At 48.8% G+C, this 19,897-nt stretch overlaps 1 protein-coding gene and 1 pseudogene across 1 annotated transcript; one reads left to right on the plus strand and one right to left on the minus strand.

Moving 5' to 3' along the window:
- The first annotated feature begins 1,805 nt into the window (after positions 1–1,805).
- LOC115324934 lies at positions 1,806–3,818 on the plus strand (annotated as a pseudogene).
- A 3,369-nt stretch (positions 3,819–7,187) lies between these two features.
- On the minus strand, positions 7,188–12,255 carry LOC121838026. Its single transcript, XM_042293990.1, has 2 exons — positions 11,446–12,255; positions 7,188–7,325 (listed from the first exon to the last, which is right to left on the minus strand). The coding sequence occupies exons 1-2, from the start codon at positions 12,196–12,198 to the stop codon at positions 7,188–7,190; spliced, it is 891 nt and encodes a 296-aa protein (XP_042149924.1). The 5' UTR covers positions 12,199–12,255.
- Positions 12,256–19,897: the final 7,642 nt, after the last annotated feature.

Consider the following 19,897-nt stretch of genomic DNA (forward strand, 5'->3'; position numbering starts at 1 on the left):
CGCTAAAGTATCAATCGGTGAAACGTGGGCGTTCGCTAAAACGTCATTCGATCAAGTGAGCGCCTCCCATACTGTACGTATAACTCATGTATAACTGTAACTCTTACACCATCTCGCCTGGACATTAACCGTTTTTTCGTCTATATACTCCTTTTTAAAACTTAGCATTCAACGCTGTCAAAGCGAGCGCGTCTAATGGTTTGGGCGAGAACGCGTTCGAATGATCTGCCAGATGAAATCCAATCCTCGCGCCAGCAGCTTTTAGAGGGTTGTACACTAAGCATGAAACAAAGTGTGCACCCGAAACCAAGAAAAGGTCGGAAACTACAGCTAGACGGCCAGAAGGAAAGCCGGGCTTTTTACGTATTTCATGTCCTCGCTGAAAACGCAGGTGCACATACCTAGACGTCCACGTTGTTTCTTTGCTGTTAAGCGTGCACGTTTTATTTTTTGCCGTACACGGCATTTACAGCATCTTGTGCGGACAGCCCTTTATTTGCTTTATTTTTGCGTATTTATTCCCAAGAACTTAAGAAGGGAGCTCGGCAACTGACGATGTCTAATCAGTCTTTCGTCCCACACTGTTAGCGAAAATGTAATATTTCGCCTGTTTACACCCCATTTTCACTCGTTAGCATACTCTTACACGCTCTGCTAGTGATAAGTCGTCAAAAAATTACTTGGGGTAGTAAAAATTGGTGTTTCGGTTTCGGTTTACACGACTAGGCGTGTAAGCAACACTGAAAACACCCCAGCCCAACACCCCAAAACGTCGAGCGCCATGCAGTGTTTCCAACCGTAGGGTAATTACCCTACTTGTAGGGTATTTTAGGCATTTTTGGTACATTGTAGGGTTGTAGGGCCGTCCGGCCATTTCACCGCCAAAAGTAGGGTAATTTCAAAATTAAAAAAAAAAAAGCTGCTGTGCAAGCTTTGCATAGCTTTGCAACTCGTGTGCTGCCACACCATGACATCATGCAAAACGAAAGTATCCAAGTTGCAAGACGTGCTAACAGAGAGCACCACACACCAAGTTGGAGAGATTGGAGAGTACTGGGGAGCTATACTTCGTTTCAGCTTCGGTCCGAGCGCGGCCGATGTTATGAGCCGAAGGGCCAATCAAACAGCGAAACAGGCAAACGTCATGGCGTGCTCCCTGCAGCTGATAGGACCAGCCGATATCCGCCGTGTCTCTGTGCGTGCTCCTCCACCGGCTAGTCCTATCAGGCACAGAGAGCACGCCATGACGCTGCGCTTTTTGGGCTGTTTGATTGGCCCTTTGGCTCACAACATCGGCCGCGCTCGGACCGAAGCTGAAACGAAGTATAGCAAGTGGGAGAGGTGGGAGGAGTGGGAGTTCCGCAGACGGAGTTTGGAGCCAGGGCCAGTGGAGGTAAGGTGCGCATGCTAGAAATGATCATAGCTGGAACTGCGACTCGTCCTGGCTGCTCTTTCGTTATTGCGCGTTGCAATTAACAAACTTTGTGTTGTACTTTATTTTAATTACCGTCAGTAATATTCTGGTAGTGCCATACTCTTCAATCGCGTGAAAGTAGTGAAAAACAGCTTGTAAGAACGTAAAATTAACTTTGGCGCCTTGCAGCAACGCCAAAGTATTTTAAGGCCATCACTAGAAGGGCTTCTCTCCGTAATGTCCTGTATTCCTTCCCATCCATGTCCTTTTTCTAGTGTAGTACAGTCATAATTTTTTTTTGACAATGCCGATAGCAGACAAGGTGTTGTACGGTCTGCGTTACACCAATGCAATGCTGGTGTTTTGCATTTCGTTACAAAAATGCAGATGTAAGGCGAGGAACCTGGACCATCACCAGCTAAGGCACCTAGAAAAGGACAAGGACCACGGAAGCAGAAATTTCGCGAGTCCTGGTTAGAGCAACAGGGATTTAAAGGATGGCTATAGCTCCTGACCCCTCAGGCGACCCACTACGTGGATATTGCAAGGCTTGCAACGTTACCATTACTGCAGGGAGCAGTGAGCTCCTCCGTCATGCTAAAGGAGCTTCTCACAAAAGAATTGCCGCTGGTCTTCAAAAGCAAACCCTTCTGACTTCGCTCTTGCCTCGAGCGACCACTTCCCCTGTTGACAACCAAGTGAAAACTGCCGAAATCAAGCTGTCAGCTCTTGTTGCTGAGCATTCTCTATCGTTCAGGACTATTGATCACATAGGAGAGCTTGTACGGAATATTTTCCCGGACTCTCCTATTGCTCAGAAGGTGCAGCTACACCGCACAAAATGCGCTGCGATAATCAAGAACGTTTTGGCTCAGACGGAAACGGATGAGCTCTCTGGTGCGCTGAGGGATACGAAATTCTCTCTCTTGGTTGACGAAGGTACTGCTATCGCTAGAACCAAGCTTCTCTGCTGTGTCGTGCGATACTTTTCACTTGACAAACGAGAGGTAGTAACACAGCTCCTTGAAGTGATTCCCCTGGATGCAACAGACTGCTCCGCCGAGGCTCTTGCGACAGCTGTCGAAGATTGCTTCTCGAAGAAGAAAATACCTCTCGGAAACATTGTAGGCCTCGCATCTGACAATGCCAGTGTTATGGTGGGCAAGCAGAACTCGTTGGCGCAGAGGCTGCAACAGAAGGCAGGCAGAAGTTTTGTGCTGGTACGCTGCATATGCCACTCTGCGCACATCGCGGCCAGCAAGGCTGCAATGAACTTGCCCAGGTATCTAGAAGACCTTTTGCGAAACATCGCTAGTTACTTCAGCCAAAGCAGCAAGCGGCAAGCCCAACTTTGTGCTCTACAGGACTTTCTCAAAACGGACAAAAAGAAAGATTCTGCGGCCTATCGAGACACGGTGGCTTGTGCTCCACGCCAGCATCGACCGTATCCTAGAGCAGTGGGAAACCCTCAGACTACTTTTCCTGCAAGCTTCCATTAAGGATCGAATTTTGGCGGCTGAAAGAATTCTGAATAACATGAACTGTGTCACAGAAGCTTATCTGAGGTTTATGAAGTATGTTTTGAACTTTGTCAACAAGCTTAACGCGCTCTTGCAGAGCGAAGAAAACCTCATCGCAGTGCTCCAGCAGGAGAGCCAGCGTCTTCTCAGATGCTTGCTGCAGAACTTCATCCAACCTTCTGCTCTAGAAAAGGATGACATCAACCCTATGGATTCAAGAGTTCTACTCCCCTTAGGAGATGTCTATTTGGGCGAAGGGTGCAACACAGCCTTGGCGAAATGCAGCGAAGCTGGAATGCAGGCCGAAGTTCACGATCTCAGAGTTCGCTGTCTCGCATTTTATCAGACAGCAGCTGTCGAGATTAAAAAAAGGCTACCTGTCTCTAGCGCTTTTTTTCACGAAGTTCAGTTTGTAGCGCCAAAAACTGCGTTGAGTGTAGAAGCCAGAAACAATCTACGAGCGCTGCCGACACTTTAGAGGCGCTATGCGCACCTATTGCCTGACCCAAGCAAAATTGAAGAAGAGTGGAGAAGCTTGCCATCATACATCAGTAAAGAGGAAACGGCAGCTCTAGAGGCGAAAGCGACCGCATCATTTTGGGCGGACATTGGAGTGACGAAGACGTTCAGCAGGAACCAAGAGTTCCAAAACCTTGCTGCCTTAGCCCACCTTGTACTAACCTTGCCCCATTCCAACGCGGCCACTGAAAGGATTTTTTTCTAACATGACTGACGTGAAAACAAAAAAGCGCAACAGATTGGGAACGGAAAATCTGAACGCCGTTTTTGTCGTACAGTCAGCATTTGCTGCTAGTGGTAGCAATTGCGTGAAATGGAAGGTCGACGACCAGCATTTGAAGCTCCACAGCAAGCAAATGTACTAAAGAGCCTTATGCAGGCATTTTTGTTCAATTAAGACACTGTTTGTACCTGACTAATCATCCCTTCGTCTTTCATTTTTAAGGATAGTGCAAGTGAGCACATATGTAGAAATAAACATAAGAAACCTCACACGTTGAAATTTGTCTGTTATTACTGTAAGCAGGAAGTATAGTATATCGTTTACTTGGTTGGGCACAACAAAAGTAAAGTGAAATGAGCGTTAAGGGGGGGGGGAGGCGCAAGCGAGCTGGTGAGTGATCGTGGTTAAAGTAATCCCGAGACAAGGGAAGAGAAAAAAGGCGAGTGTTGTTTTGTTGTATTTATCCCTTTTCCTTGTTCTCTTGTCTCGGGGTTACTTTAATTATGAAAGTGAAGTAGTTGGGACTGGAGGCGTTCACTTGAGCGAACGACGTTAGCGATTACGGAAGAGCCGCCGGTTTCCTATCCTCCCCTGGTGTAATAGCCTGGTTTGTCGAAATAGCACCTTAGTTTGACGAATGCCTAGGCGGTACACCCAAAGAAGCTAATAAACCGCTCGGATTAGCTTCTTTTTGTAATGAGCCGCCTTATCTGTCGCCGCGGGTGCTGGTCCCACGTAGCTCACTTTTTAATTTTACGACAAGTCGGCTAAGCATGTTGGTTGGGGATGTCTGCGCTAGCTACATCACTATTGTGCTGATGCTACAAAGCGCACATGCAAGCATGGTGTTCTAGAATAACGCAGGTTTGCGCTTGCAGGCGTGCCCTGACGCTTTGTACTGTATTAATATTACCCTGTATCATCATAATCCATGCCACTGTTTTATTTGAAAAAAAAAAAGATTTGCATCATAGGGTAAAATGTAGGGTAATAAGAAACATTCGTAGGGTAATGTAGGGTTTTCTGGACGCCGGCGTGGGGTATTTTCGAAAAATGGGTTGGCAACACTGGCGCCATGTTGCTTCTGACGAAGGTCAAGACGAAGGTCAAGGCGAAGAGCGGGAATAACAAGGGCATAGCAACGGCCAGGGCCCTCTGGGGATATAACCGATACGAGGTAACCCGAGCGGTCTGGAAGATGGTGGCGGTGCCGGGGCTCACTTTTGGCAACTCAGTGTTGTGCCTGTCATCAGGTACCAGGCAATACCTCGAGGTCCGTCAGAGGGAGGTGGGAAGGTCGGCACTGGGAGCAAGCCGAACAGCACCGAACGAAGCCGTCCAAGGAGACATGGGCTGGTCCGGTTTTGAGGCCAGGGAGGCCCGAGCCAAGCTGGACTTCGAGCGACGCCTCAGCCGGATGAGCGAAGAGCGCTGGGCCAGACAGGTTTTCAAGTATGTACATCTTCGGTCCGTCCCAACCCGGTGGGTGCGACGGACGCGCCAGCTGGAACAGCGATACGAGGTCAACGGCCCACTCCTCTACCCAGCCGCGGAGCAGCCGGAACTGCAGCAGAGCATCCGCACGAGGGTGATTGAGAGCGAGACGCGGCGATGGGCGGAAGCGGCACGTCTGAAACCAGCGCTGGCCCTGTATGCCAGAGAGAAACAGGAGGTGAAGCGAATACCTTTCATGGACAACAGCAAGGGCAGTGCACTGCTTTCGGACGCCCGAGGCGGCATGCTGCGGACCCGCATGTTCCGCGCGAAGTACATGGACATGGAAGTGAAGTGCGTCATGTGCGCGCAAGGAGCAGACGAGACGGCGGAACACGTCATACTGGAATGCACGGGTATAAAGCCGGACGTGACGTACGAACCAGACATGGCGGTGGCGCTGGGTTTCCGGGGCGTTGACGAACAGTACGACGCCGATAGCTCGCAGCCGGGTCCATATCACAAGAGCGAATGACATTTTAGCGAACGGCGACATTTGAGCGAATGGTCGTTTTAGCGAATAACGGGGGCGCGCGTTAACCCATCTGTCGCGCTGCGCTTTACGCCGCTTCGCGGCGACAGTCTGCGGCAACTCATTACAAAAATATGAACTCACTTGGCCCACCCGAAAACGCCGCTTCGCGGCGTCCGACTATTCGCTAAAGTGTCGTTCGATGAAACGTGGGCGTTCGCTAAAACGTCATTCGATCAAGTGAGTGCCTCCCCTCGCAGCCAGTGGAGGTGACAAAGAGGAGACTGGAGTGTTGGTGGAGGAGAGCAAAAGAGCACAACTAAGTTTTTGGCTAGTGTAGCTACTAGCCAGGCTAGATCCAGCGCTGCTGAGATCCCCCGATACAAAGGGGTTAGCCCCAAATCCAATCCAATCCAAAAAATCCAATCCAATCTGCCTTGAAGCGGTACGGCGGACGTAGCAGCCGAAGGTGAGTGTTTGATTTTTTTTATAAAGTTTGTATAGAATGTAGCACGTCTCAGATTTTTATTACATGCCATTCAAGAACGTTAGATTTGCTTTGAGCAAGCCGGCTCAGGCGTTAAGCCCGATTCACACAACCGGCGTTTAGCCACCCCGTCGATTGGAAACGACTCGACTGCTCGCCGGTTCTTTTGCGCGAGCTTTCGCTCGGGCGCTGTGAACCTGTAGTATTATAAGACCGCGCGCTGGCCAGCTAGTCTTCGGGGTGATGAGGTGCCGTTCACCTAAAGGCAGGTTCGCCGGGACATCGCTGGATGCGTGAGGTCCGACTCACCGGGCTGCGGTGTGGGTTCCGGGAGACGGCCGGTCATTTCGGAGCGGCGATTCCTCCGACGACATCAGATCCCGCAGGAGCAAGCCAACGGACACGTTCGTTCTGGATTGTGGTCTGAGCGTGTCCTCGAGCGATCGGCCCGATCGCTCGCCTTTTATTGATTTTCTAACAATGGGAACCGCTACCCAATCAGCGCACTCGCGTGATATGATCTGACGTAACTTTCTCTTTTACACATCACTACATTCTCCCTCTCTTATATGAAATAGCGATAAACATGTCTGTTAATAACCAGAGCATTAATTTACAATACTTTTCCCTTTCTTTAAATTAATGAGCCAACCGTTACTGAAAATGGAATAGTCAAACTATTCCTAAAAAAAAAACTTAAGATGTAATTTTAGACAGTTAAAATTGCTGTGATACTAACAGTTGTTAGACATCCTATGTTTTGTAACCAATAACTAGACTAACCAAAAACTAGTAAGCGCTTGGCTCTAAACGCCTTTAGGAGGCACGTTAGTACCCTTTCTCGTTAAATAATCCCTTTGACTCGCGTTATGCACGTTACTATAAGTTACTCTATGACTTCCGTTATGCACTGCAATAACGTCTTAAAACTAGCGTTATGCACTTAAACAAATCGAGAGGAAAGATATATTACATCTGTGGTTCTTGTCCAATTTCGTGAATCATGTCCATAGACGTATTACTGTTATTTACACTCAGAAACGAAAGTACGTAGTCTTTCAGTCTTCCTGGAAGTCGCCGTTGCCGCGTAGAACGCCTTGGAACAGCAGGCGATGCTTGATGACCAGCTTGAGATTGTTCGCGTGGTTCACCAGGCCTTGAATCCATGGCAGAGCGGTGTGGTACAACTGGTACCACTGAAGACACAGCCACAACCACGGAATCACTCACGTCACTTCGTGAAGATTCGAGAGGCGGCATCGACTGTGGTGTCTCGGGGCGCGATGCCGCAGGAGTGCTTGTGTCGACGGGGTCAAAATACTCCACTGATAGGTTGGCTGGAAGAAACTTTACGGGTTCCGGCTGGGCAACAAGAGCTACCGCTGTTCTTTCATCAGTTGTCGTAGACTTAGGAGTTGTTGTTACCGGGTCATTTGATGTGGTCGGTCTCCTTAGAGCTGTGGGCGATCTGGTCGCTACGTAGAGTTTTGGGAAGTTTAGCGTGTCGGTGACTGAATCGTCGTCATCATCCTCGTCAAAGCAATCTACTCGTTGCAGTTGTTGGTTTTCTGTATTTCCTCTGCTTGCGTGTGGCGCACTTGCTTGATCTTGGAGAGGTGCAGGAGTGAGTTTCTTAGCGTTCCACTTCCGTCCGTCGCTAAACTGATATGTGGCAGGGCCAACTTGCTTTTCAATCACTTGCGGACCTGTGTATTTGCTGTGCAACTTGTCGCTGTGTTGTGGACGAAAAATTCGGACGGCTTGGCCGGCTATGAACTTTGGCCGTCTCACAGCTCGTCTTGCGTCCGAGTAAATCTTCATTTTTGTTTGGTACTTCTTCACTCGCTCGTGGAGCTGAGACGTGCTTCTCTCTGGCACCTTGGGTGTCGGAAGACCCTGTAGATCCAGTCTTGATCTATGTACTCGTCCGTGAAGAAGGACTGCAGGAGTCTGACCCGTTGCTGGGTGAGTAGTACGCCTGTACGCTTCTAAGTAGTCGCGAACTGCTTCAGGAAGTGGTCGTCCTTGAACTGTTGCCAGTTGTAAACATGACTTTAGTACTCGATTGAACCGTTCAACTTGCCCATTTGCTTGCGGATGATACAAGGAAGACTTGAGGTGTCTGATACCTTGCTTTTTCAAAAATTCTTCGAACTCCCTAGAGACGAACTGAACGCCATTGTCCGTGACGAGCTCTCGGGGCAAACCTTCCCGGGCAAAGATGTTTTGTAGAAAAGTAATCACCGTAGCTGTTGTCGCCGCTGATGTGTGTTGAACTTCAGGCCACTTCGAGTGATAATCAATCAGGACCAAGAAATATTTTTGACTTGGTGGAGCTCCGTCGATGGGACCCACGATATCCAAACCGAGCTTGTCCCATGGTCGCTCTGGGAACTCGACCGGCTGAAGAGGAGCAGGCGCTGCTTTAACCGGCTTGTCTGTTGCGTTGCAAACAGTACAGTGCTGTACTTTAAACTTGATTTCGGCGTCCATGCGTGGCCACCAGTAGCGGTCTCTGATGACGCTGATGGTTCTCGTAATTCCTTGATGCGTCTCGTGCGCAAGATTGATGATATTCTCTCTGAGTCTTTCTGGAACAACTACTTTCTCCCCTTGTAACAATAAGTCGTTGTGAACAGACAGCTGGTTCCTGACGTTAAAGTACGGGCGCAGTTCAGGTATGCTCGTGCTATCTTGCGGCCAAGATGACGCTGTGTAATGCATCACACCGGGCAGAACCGGGTCGATGGCCGTAGCTTCTTGAAATTCTGAGCGTGATATTGGAGCAATCACGAAGGAAACTATGTCTTCGTCAAAATTCATACCATTTTCTGTGTCTGAAAGGGGAAGTCTAGACAACGTGTCGGCAACGAGATTGTCGGCACCTTTCTGGTACTCCATACGAAAGTTATAATTCAAGAGACGCGAAGCCCATCGAGTTATACGCAAAGGGCGAACCCCAGAGCCTTTGTTGGACAACAGCGTGACTAACGCTTGGTGGTCTGTTCGAATAGTGAATGGCCTACCCCAGAGGTACACATGCCATTTTTCACATGCCCATAAACAAGCTAGGGCCTCCTTTTCTCCCGTAGAATATCTACGTTCAGCGTCGGTCAGCGAGCGTGATGCGAAAGCAACCGTCCGAAGGTTTTTCCCGTACTTCTGCTGCAAGACAGCTCCTAAGCCATAGTTTGATGCATCCGTCGATATTATGACTGGTAGCGTCGGATCAAACATGGAAAGGATTGGTGCATTCTGAATGCATGATTTTATCTTGGCAAAACTTGCCTGAGCTTCAGGGGACCAAACAAACTGTACGCCTTTACGGAGCAAACGACGCAATGGTTCGACGATGGTTGAACAGTGGGGTATGAACTTACTATAATACTCAATTAACCCCAAAAATGCCTTCAACTTCGACGGGTCTGACGGAGTTTCGAAGTTCCGGACGTCGTCTACTTTTGATGGAAGGGGTGCTAAACCATCCATTGAAAGACTGTGGCCCAGAAACGACAACTCGCGTACGTTAAAAACGCCCTTTCGATTAAGTTTCATTCCCGCTCGAGAGATTGCGGACAAGACTTGACGCAAGTTCGAATCATGCTCTTCCTGTGAAGACCCGTACACAATGATGTCGTCTAAGTAAAATTGGACGCCCTTACAATCTTTTAGAACCCTAGACATGATCTGCTGAAACGCTGCGGGAGCGGACGCCAAACCAAAACAAACTCGCTTGAAGCGAAATAATCCTTCGTGAGTGATAAATGCCGTCAGGTCTCGGCTCACCGGGTCAAGTCGGATCTGGTGGTAAGCCGACGCCAGGTCCAGCTTCGAAAAATGAGATGCTCCGTGCAATGAGTGCAGGAGCTCCTCTATGTGTGGCAGCGGAAAGGAATCTATGACGACGGCTTGGTTGGGCGCACGCAAGTCGACGCACATCCTGATGCTGCCATCCTTTTTTCTTACTACAACGATTGGCGAGACCCACTCTGACGCATTTATTCTTTCGATGACGCCTTGGCGCTCGAGCTTAAAAATTTCTTCTGAGACCGCTTCACGCAGACTGATGGGTAGGCGACGTAGCCTGGACTGTACTGGAGGTACGTTTTGGCGCACCTTGACAGTGTGTGTCTGGTTTCGTAGCAGGCCAAGTTCTGATGTTAACAGATGCTCAAACTCCTCGAATCCGCGTGGAAGTTTTGACGTATCTTGTACAGGAGGGCTTGAAGCTTGTGTACAGCTTACCGCAGGCTGCTTCACCTTCGTGGAAAACTCGTCCACGCTGTCTGTACTTGGGGACTGTGATCGGGCGGCGCTGGTGACCAGTGGTGATCTTGACTGAGGGTGGGCTGCGTTAGTACCTGGTGGCACTGACGATTGGCCTGAAGGTTGTGGACCAATGCCATGGGCATTCGGTAGATTTGCCCGTAACTGACTTGAGCGCTGCGACGATACGGTGAACGGGCGCCGCTGACGGTCACCCGCCGGCCTCACATCGGAGCGTGGCGTTTGGCCTGGGTCAGCTGCATCCAGATGAAAACATTCAAATTCAGCTCCTGATAGCCGAAGTTTCAATTCTCTGACGGCGTCAATACCAAGTAGAGAACGTCCTCCACGAATGACGTAAAAATCTAGTGGCGTCTGTCGGTTTTTGAATACGACTTGAGCCGTGAAACATCCCAACACAGGAATCGGTTGATGCAGATAATGCATAAGCCGTCTCGTAGGCTTCCGTAAGCGGATCTTTCTAGTCTTGTTAAGTTGCTCGAAAATCTTTTCGTTCAGAATTGAAACCTGCGAACCAGTGTCGATCAGTAACTGGAGAGGCAAGCCGTTTACCTTTACGTCAGCAATGAAGGCGTCGTACAGGCTGCGGTCCTGTGACTCCAAAGACAGAACGGGAGCATCCCCGTCGATGGTGACGTTATAGTTGAACGCAGTGGTCGGACCAGGCCTCCGCGGGCGTCCGGAGTTCTGTCCACGGCCACGACTTGGAAGTGCAGGTCGCCGGCATCCACCATCCGCGGCTGGCGGCGGCGCGCGGCTTCGACAAACGACGGCAAAATGTCCGATTTTACCGCACTGGAAACACTGCGAGTTGAGTGCAGGGCAGTTCTCCCTGGCGTGATTCCTTCGGCCGCAAAACCAACATGAGTAGTTGTCCTGTTGCGGCCCCGTTCTCGCAGGAGGCGGGTCTCGATGTGGAATGTTACTCTGTCGCGCCGGCGGGCGTGGAGCATGGGCTGTCCCCGGACGCCCCCATTGAGACCTCGGAGCATGTCTGGTGGGGTCACGTGGCCACGATGGGAACCTTGCCCCATGTTCGCTGAAACAGTTGTCTCCCGAGAAGAGTGCTGGAGACTGGTCGTCATGACGAGCAGCCGCTTGTACTTGTTCGGTCTCGGGCCCAGCAACATACTGCACGGGTGCAGTGGAACAGCTGGCGACGGGCTCCCCCTGACGTGGCTGATGGTACTGCTCTGCTGTGCGTGCCAACTGCTCAAACTGCAGCGCGAGCTGTATCGCGCGCTCAAGCGTCGGTACCTGGCGACCTACGCAGTCTCTAAGAATGCGATCCTGAACACGGCGCGAGATCAAACCATCAAGAAAAAGATCGCAAAGTCGCGTGTTCTCGGACCCGTCTTCAAACGCGCAAAGCGCGTGCTGATGGCGTAACGCCGCTAAAAATTCCGTGACACTCTCTCCCGGCTGCTGAACGCGAAGACGGAGCTTCTTACGCTCGAGTGCTAGAGATCCGGAAAAAACAAAATGGCTCTCCACGGCCGCTAAAAAGGTCTCGAACTCGTCAAGAAGTTCCGAATGCGGAAGGTTAGTGAATCCAAATGCGGACACTATTCGTTGCCCTTCAATGCCCAACAACGAAAAAAGAATCTGTTTTTTTCTCTTCGGGTCAACACCTTCGAGGCCCGCCGCACCTAAGAATGACATGAATGTCTCTTTCCATGCAGGCCAGGCCTGTGGTGGCGGTCCCGGAACTGCGAGAAACGGCGGTGGCGGTGGCAACGCCGCGGACTGAACGACCGTTATCTGCCGTTGTTCAGTATTCATGATGTCTGTTTGAATATATCGTTAAAGCAAGAGTATACGCTCAACTGTGCATGAAAGAGCGCGGACTCTTAGAGTTAATTTACAAAACAGAACCAAAATCGTGTAAACCCCGAAAAAAACTTTGACTTAAAGCCGGTGAGCACCGCACCGCAAATCAAGAACAAGAATTGCGTAGCTCGAGTCGCACAGTCACGATAAGCGAGTCGAAAAGGTGCGAGGACCGTAATCGAAGCTCACATACAAACTGCAGCAGCTAAGTGCCATAACGACTTCAAAGTGTAAGTTTTGAAAATAGGTGAGCGACTCAAAAGATGCTCGTAGCCAACGGCTACATACAGTTGCTTCAGTATACAGAGCACTTAGCAGTCGCACACCCTTACGCGGTGTTTAGGACAAAAGGGGAATTCGGCCGGCAAGCCGCGAAACAAAATACGGTGAAAAATGAAAAGAAAGCAAAGAGCTCGGGGCTTGAAACCGCTACAATAAACCAACGTAGGGAGCCGGGATAGCTACCGGGTGCCCAAGCCGATGACTACCCTAACGTTCCAAACGGCGGTTGGCTGTAGGAAAACGAAGCCCGAATTGACAGCGGAGAGCGGCAGACGCGGAGGACCGTCATACCATGAACCCTGAACAATCCTCGTCGCCATAAATGTAGTATTATAAGACCGCGCGCTGGCCAGCTAGTCTTCGGGGTGATGAGGTGCCGTTCACCTAAAGGCAGGTTCGCCGGGACATCGCTGGATGCGTGAGGTCCGACTCACCGGGCTGCGGTGTGGGTTCCGGGAGACGGCCGGTCATTTCGGAGCGGCGATTCCTCCGACGACATCAGATCCCGCAGGAGCAAGCCAACGGACACGTTCGTTCTGGATTGTGGTCTGAGCGTGTCCTCGAGCGATCGGCCCGATCGCTCGCCTTTTATTGATTTTCTAACAATGGGAACCGCTACCCAATCAGCGCACTCGCGTGATATGATCTGACGTAACTTTCTCTTTTACACATCACTACAGAACCCTATGAACTGTGGTGCTCAAAGCTAGCACAATTAGGCACGGCTAGCGTCCCGGTGGAAGCTGCTGAGAGCGGAAACCGAAGACACCGTCGTATAAGAGTGGCGAAGCCGCGATCCTGCGCTGATCGTTGTCCCGCCGCTCTCTCCGGCAATATCGACACTTCGCTGCTGGGTGTCTAGTATTTCGACGTTTTAGAGAAACTTGGCAAGCGCGAGGAGTCTCTATATCGTTTTCTCCGTCGCCTGCGTGGAGGAAACACGGTGGCGATAGAAACATATGCTCATGCAGTCAGTCAACGTGGATAATCCCCCTGTTCCCTCAATCCTATCGCATTCTTTGACTGCGTTTGTGACAACAGCGTTTCCCCAGTGTGAAAGCTTTCAGTCACAACGGGCTACAAACTGGGTTGTGCATTGCATGTAGCCCTGAGGGAATTCTTCGCCGGAGACACCAGCACATTAGTTTCATTGGTAAGGTGACCGGCCACTAACGTGTTTGGCAAATGAAGCGATCACGGGTAAGTAGAAATGCTAACAATGTTGAATGAATCCAGAGCCTGCCAGTTGAAATCAACCTTTAACAATATAGTCTCCGGTAACTTCTTTTTGCACTTAGGATTGCAATTTTAAACACAAAGCCACTCCACATAGCTGTCGAAAATCGTGTAAACAACAGCAGTCATCGTCCCCGGTTCGGATGAGCGAAGCCTTAGCTTGATGAAAAGAATGGCGGTCTATACTTCTTGGTTGTTTCAATCACAACCTCGCACAGCTGAACAGACAAACAAATCAAGGAAATATATCCTGCGCTGGCTTGCAAATCACAGCACACAAGCAGGGTACATAGCACAGCAGAAAACACTGGCAATGAGCACACGGAGGCATGCAGCTTCCTTTCTTTTTCCCTCGGCGAATGATTGGTTTGCTGCAGCATTCCGTAAGCACGTCGACATTCAAAAGTTGAGCCTGATCTGTCTTGCAGTGCCTTGCGGAACGGCAAGTATCGCCCACCATTCCACAAGGCACTGCAGGACTCGCAAATGTGTGAACAGTGCTTTGCAATAAAGGCCATGATCGGGCAGCAGATGCCCATCTAAAGACATTTAATATTGATTGGCATTGAACTAACCTTTGGGCTTCATCACGTAGCAAGCATGGGTGAGGTATAATTCAAGAACATTTAATGTTCGACGAGTTTAATACGTTGTGGTGCTTTCCCATCTGTTTCGGCGTCACGGAGTGGGGTGCAAATTAATAAAAATAATTCAATGATCCACTCTGAGGATAAAGGAGAAATTACGGGAAAAGAACAAGAGAGCTAAGTTCGACCGTTGACTAGCGCTAGGTCCACGCCTGGTGTATAATCAGTAGAGAAAGATGATGACACAGGGAGGATAAGTAAACAAAAGATTAGATTTAATAAAGTGAAAAACTAAGCTGTACACGGCAATAGAGCACTCAACACAAACCACACTCCAGCTCAAAGCTATGGAGCCCTGCAAGCCAGAAACTAATACTAAAAAGACTCGACGCTCATAAAACCGGAATAAGCCAACAAAACAGTGACGAAAACCCGACACTAACAACGAGAGCAAACCGAGATGGAACTCGAACGTTACCGCTACACACATGGGATAATCCCCCAAAACAGTCGCGACAGAAAGTAGCACTGTGTAAGAATCTTTCCAACATTCAACAATTCGTACTTCAGAGCCAGAGAATGCAGTAGACAAGTCCTAGAAAACCAGGCTTAGCTTTCCGGTAGGTGCTGAGTCCAGAGCAGTCCGTAGTCTGGAGTTGTCGGCCGAAGAACGGCGTCTCGGAGTCCAGCGGTCCAATTAGAGGCTTGATGAGGTCGACACCGCGCACCACACAGCCACACACGCTTCAGCACAACAAACTCAAACACTTGCCCGACAGGCAGGGCAGAAGCCAAAAATTACACTTTCCAAGACTCATCTGCAGGGAGTAACCGCGTTGAGCAGCGACCCGGCCAGCTCTGGGGTTGGACTACCTTCTTTGTTCCCAAACCCCCTTTTATAGGCTCGTCTACCGACCAACCTCCCGTTTCCCCGCCTTTCGGGTCAGTCAACTTTCAAGAAAAACAAAGCTACACAGCAACGACCCAAATGGCAAAACCTATTACATTTTTCAGACAACCAAACATACGTGCCCATCCATTCCCCCGTACGAGTCCAAAAACATCAATTATCGCCGATACATAGAACACGACAGGCGGCAGACTGAGCAAAGCCGCCGCCTTCAAAAAGCGCGCTAGCCAGCGTAAACATCTTTGTATCCCGGCGGCGCCCCTGCGTGTCAAATCGGCACCATACGCGAGCCAGCATACGCACCCCTCCGTCCGCAAGGTCAAAGCCACAAACTGTGACCTGGGATGATCTACGTCGCCCGTTAACAAAAACCCATTCCGCAAACGAGCAAATTCGTTAGGGACTTAGAAAGGAACTACGACGGGACGAACTGAGATTAAAAGTGGCACCACACTCCCCCTTTTTGACCGTACCAACACTTAAAGTTGTCCAAAAAAAATATCATAAAAGTATTTAAAAAAATGAAGAGAAGCCTGAATTTGTGACACCCGGTTTCTCCATCCTGTGTTTTTTTTGTGCTTTTTCTATTACGAAGCAAGACATTATTCCAGCCGTAGGCACCAGATGTAATTCCCGTCTGCGATCATAAGATTATAGGATCCTAACTGCCGGCAGCTAAGTGTCAACTACATCCGGCTTGTGCATACAGTGCAACATCTTTTGCTATTCAGCCGATCATCACTTTACAGCCTGGGTATCTGTTCTTGTAAACGACAGTAGTGCTACATGTTAAACGGCTCTAAAGCGATAGAGCAAACTCACATCTCATTATCTTTTAGCTGAATAAACTGTTTGTTTATGCTTGTTATCCAATTTTTGTTTTAAATTTAATTTTCTCATATGAACACCTTACATTATAGAAAAAAAATCTTTTTATAGTACGGAGGTGTCCATATTAAGAAGACATGACTGTATCATCTTTGAAACTAGTTTGCCACAGCCAGTGTTATAATATGTATTGATTTTTTATGCAGTGCCTGCCTTTCCTTGCCCCTTGTGAGGACGACTGAGAAAGCGACTTTGCGCCACAACGACGGATGGCAAGTGTCCCAAGTGTCGTCACCTATAGTGGTCATGTGCTATGTGTTCGCAGCATTGTAGGCCGACCGTGGAGCACTTTCAAAAGGGAACTTTCGCCATGTGCACAGTATGGCCGTGTACAATACGGGGCACGTACAGTCGGAAGAATTATGAGAGGGAACATGCGGGCTCGTATCACTTGGTACAGGCAGAGCAGCCTAGCAAGTGTCATGCTTGTGCACTGAGGGGCCCTGGTTTGAAGAGCCGAGGCAGAAGTTTCAGCGGCGGTGTCACCGCCCTGGCGGCTTGTCGCCGAAGCAGAAACGGGGTTAGCTAGCTTTGCTTGTGGCTGGCTTTGTGTAGTGTGCCTAGACCGGGAACGTAGGCTTATGAACTTCGGCAACAAGAATACTACGCGGCTTTGGTGTTTTGGTACGAGCAACAAACGTGACACTATCTGCTACGACTAGCTACGACCACCCACCGCAGCGGTGAAGGCATCGAAGAAGCAGAACCTGTGTATTACGCCGTTGCCGTAACCCAACAGTGCTCATTTGTCATGGAGGGCTTTCCGCCCAGAGACTTTGCTCGTCACTGAGTGTTATTTCCCGTGTTTCTCTTTGTGTGCTCAGTGGCTGGACGGGCCTCATACAGCAGTTCTTCAGTCTCAAAGGTGACTAAAAGTTGAGGGTGGATGGACTTGCAGCAATCCCCTCGGTTGGTGCGTGTGACAGAACCTTTGTACGGCACATCAGGAGGATACTGTTGTAAGTTAGCAAGTTGTCCAATTGTATGTTCATTATGCTAATATTTGAAAAAGCTTGTTTAAAAGGATGCTGGACCAAAATTTGGATTTCATAAAATAAGGCCGCGGGAGCTTTGAATGGGAGCTCTACAAACTCCGAAACATCACTCATACATTAATATCTCAAACGGATGGCCGTATTCTTGGAAAGGAAAGGGCACAATCTAACAAGAAATGTGACATCATACTTCTCCTGGTACACTTTAGAATGAGGGGAAGCGGCCTCGCTTCTCTCATTCCCGCCTTGGTTCACCTGCTTAAGGGGATGAAGCCTAGAGGAGAGGGAATGAGAATCGCGACATCACATGTCTCGTCGGCCTTGTTGAATCCCACATGTTTCCAAAAATACGGCCATCCGTTAGAAATAATGCTCTATGTGTGATGTTTTGGGGGTTTTGCAGCGTCCCGCCTACCGCCCCAGTGTTGTTTTGCAAGCTTCAAATTTCGGTTAAGCATACCTTTTAATATGAATAATTGTGTCATCAGAATGTTAGAACATGTCAGTTCTACACAGCTACTCTCAAACATTTTCGAGTGGTCTCGCCTGCCAGATTCAAAGGGGGGGGGGGGGGGGGGGGGGGGGGCAACATGTACATGTTTTTATGTCTACAGCACAAATAGTTCCTATCATGCACTCTAAATAGCTGTCAATTGACAGACTGGGTAAAAGAGTGAGCACAAACAAGTCCAACTACCAACAATGCTGTCCATGGCGAATCTTGGACACCATGTCTTACGTTATGTGGCCTCAGCGGTCTTTGTATAGTTCTTTTCATTGTTGCCGGTAGAGCAGCTACCGATAGGGGGGGGTTGCGAGGACGTCAACTTTGAAATGCAGTTTCTTCACATAATGTTTGCACTTTGGGAAGTTTCTACACATATACCTTGAAGTCGCTATTGTACGGATGAAACAACTTTGTAAGAGTGTCTATGAAAACTTTGGCAGGGTTCTCTTTAACGTGCCTGACTTACAACAAGGCTGTCCAACTTGAGAAATTTCACTGGTGGGAAGCTTATTTTCATATAAGAATGGTGTACTTCTTCACAGCGCTGTATGTATCCAACAGAAACTCCAGATGTGTTCAATAAAAGTAGCATTTGCTAATATTGTGTTTTCTGTGTATCTGATGCACTAGGTTGTATTTGTTTTGAACGCTTGCTACGTTTAGGCTATAAAAAATAGTCTAAATTTTATGCCGACAAGCTTATTGAAAAAGAAGTGTTCGGTCTGAATAAAAGATTCCAGAAATTACACTAAAATAAATTGCTACCTGAAGTAGCAAAAATGGTGTTTTACAGTCGACTCTCATTATTTCAAACTCCAGGGCCCGTTTGCTCGAAGCGCTAACCGCGGCTGAAGTTAGCTGCAGTACCTAGGAGAGGGATTTTCAAATCACGTGACTGGCTCGGTAGGGATGCGGTGAAGCGTGACGGTGCCCCGGTGAGTGAGCGCCGCACGCTTTGGAACTAATATGTCGTAGCTGCAATACCGGGCGCATTAGTCAGCAACGAATGGTGCAGGAGGCTTTCGCTTTGCCTTACCTCACTTCATCACAAAGCATGAGCAAGGCTCTCGCCGCATTTTTTTAGATAGTCTTTCGACTCTGGCCATTCCTAAGCCTAAATGAATGCGGTAATTGTCGGCTTGGCAACATCTTTGGAAAGCGGATTGTCTTGACTCAATCGGTCGGGTATTGATTGCACACAAAAGCAGACAGCATCCCTATAGACCTTTTTCTAAATTACCCAAGCATCGAGAAGAATGCTGAAAGTATAATCCTGCGGTCCGCGCGCACTGGCCTTCCTCTTATAAAAGATTCAAAGTAAATAATCATAATAAAGCTTTGACCAACGCACGTGCAAGACAAAATTTGTTTTAGACTTTTTGCTTTAGAACAGTTATTACTTCAGACGCCAGCACGTGCAACGCGTGTAACTACACTTGTAGCATGCACCTCGGTGCTTGGGAAATTTAGAGAAAGGTCTAATATGGTCTATTGGGACGCTGTCTGCTTTTGTGTGCTATTAATACCCGGCCGATTGAGTCAAGGCAATCCACTTTCCAAAGACATTGCCATGCTAACATTTATTGCGTTCATTTAGGCTTAGGAATGGCCAGAATCGAAAGACTATCTAAAAGATGCGGCGAGGTCATATGCTCATGCTTTGCGATTTAAATGAGGTAAGGCAAAGCGAAAGCCTCTGGCACCATTCATTGCTGACTAACGCGCCCAACATTGCAGCTACAACGACATATTAGTTTCAAAGTGAGCGGCGCTCACTCACCAGGCACCACCATGTTTCCCTGCATTCCTGCCGAGCCAGTCACGTGATTTCAAAATCCCTCTCCTAGGTACTGCGGTTAACTTTAACCGCGGTTAGCGCTTGAGCAAACGGGCCCTGGAAGACACACACTTTAGTTTGAAATATCAGAAGATTGAATTATCAAAATTCATCTAAATATTGTCACGAATAAAAACATACTTATTTATTAAACTTAAATCGGTGTGTAATGCGCCGAACTTGTGCTGAGAAACATAAATTAACAAAGACTTTTGATGGTGTCGAAAGGACAAGTGCCTCAAGCAGCCAAGCGAAGGTACTTTTGTATGCGCGTGGGTATCGAAGTTTCTGAGCTCGAACAAAAAAATTTAGAGTCGTCTCATCATTCCAGTCACGCAAACAAAAGAAAGAAGGACATGCGCTGGCGGGGTCAGCGGCATGTGAGTCGATCACGCTGCTGACTCGGCT

Source organism: Ixodes scapularis, unplaced genomic scaffold (assembly GCF_016920785.2).
Source record: "Ixodes scapularis isolate PalLabHiFi unplaced genomic scaffold, ASM1692078v2 PGA_scaffold5__190_contigs__length_132052651, whole genome shotgun sequence".
Classification (NCBI taxonomy): Eukaryota; Metazoa; Arthropoda; class Arachnida; order Ixodida; family Ixodidae; genus Ixodes; species Ixodes scapularis.

Excerpts from the sequence above, each read along its gene's own strand:
- LOC121838026 (XM_042293990.1), bottom strand. The coding sequence starts at position 12,198 with ATGAATACTGAACAACGGCAGATAACGGTCGTTCAGTCCGCGGCGTTG. Across the intron at positions 7,326-11,445 it reads ACTGTTTCAGCGAACATGGG|TGGTACCAGTTGTACCACAC; the intron begins GCAAGGTTCCCA and ends CTGTGTCTTCAG.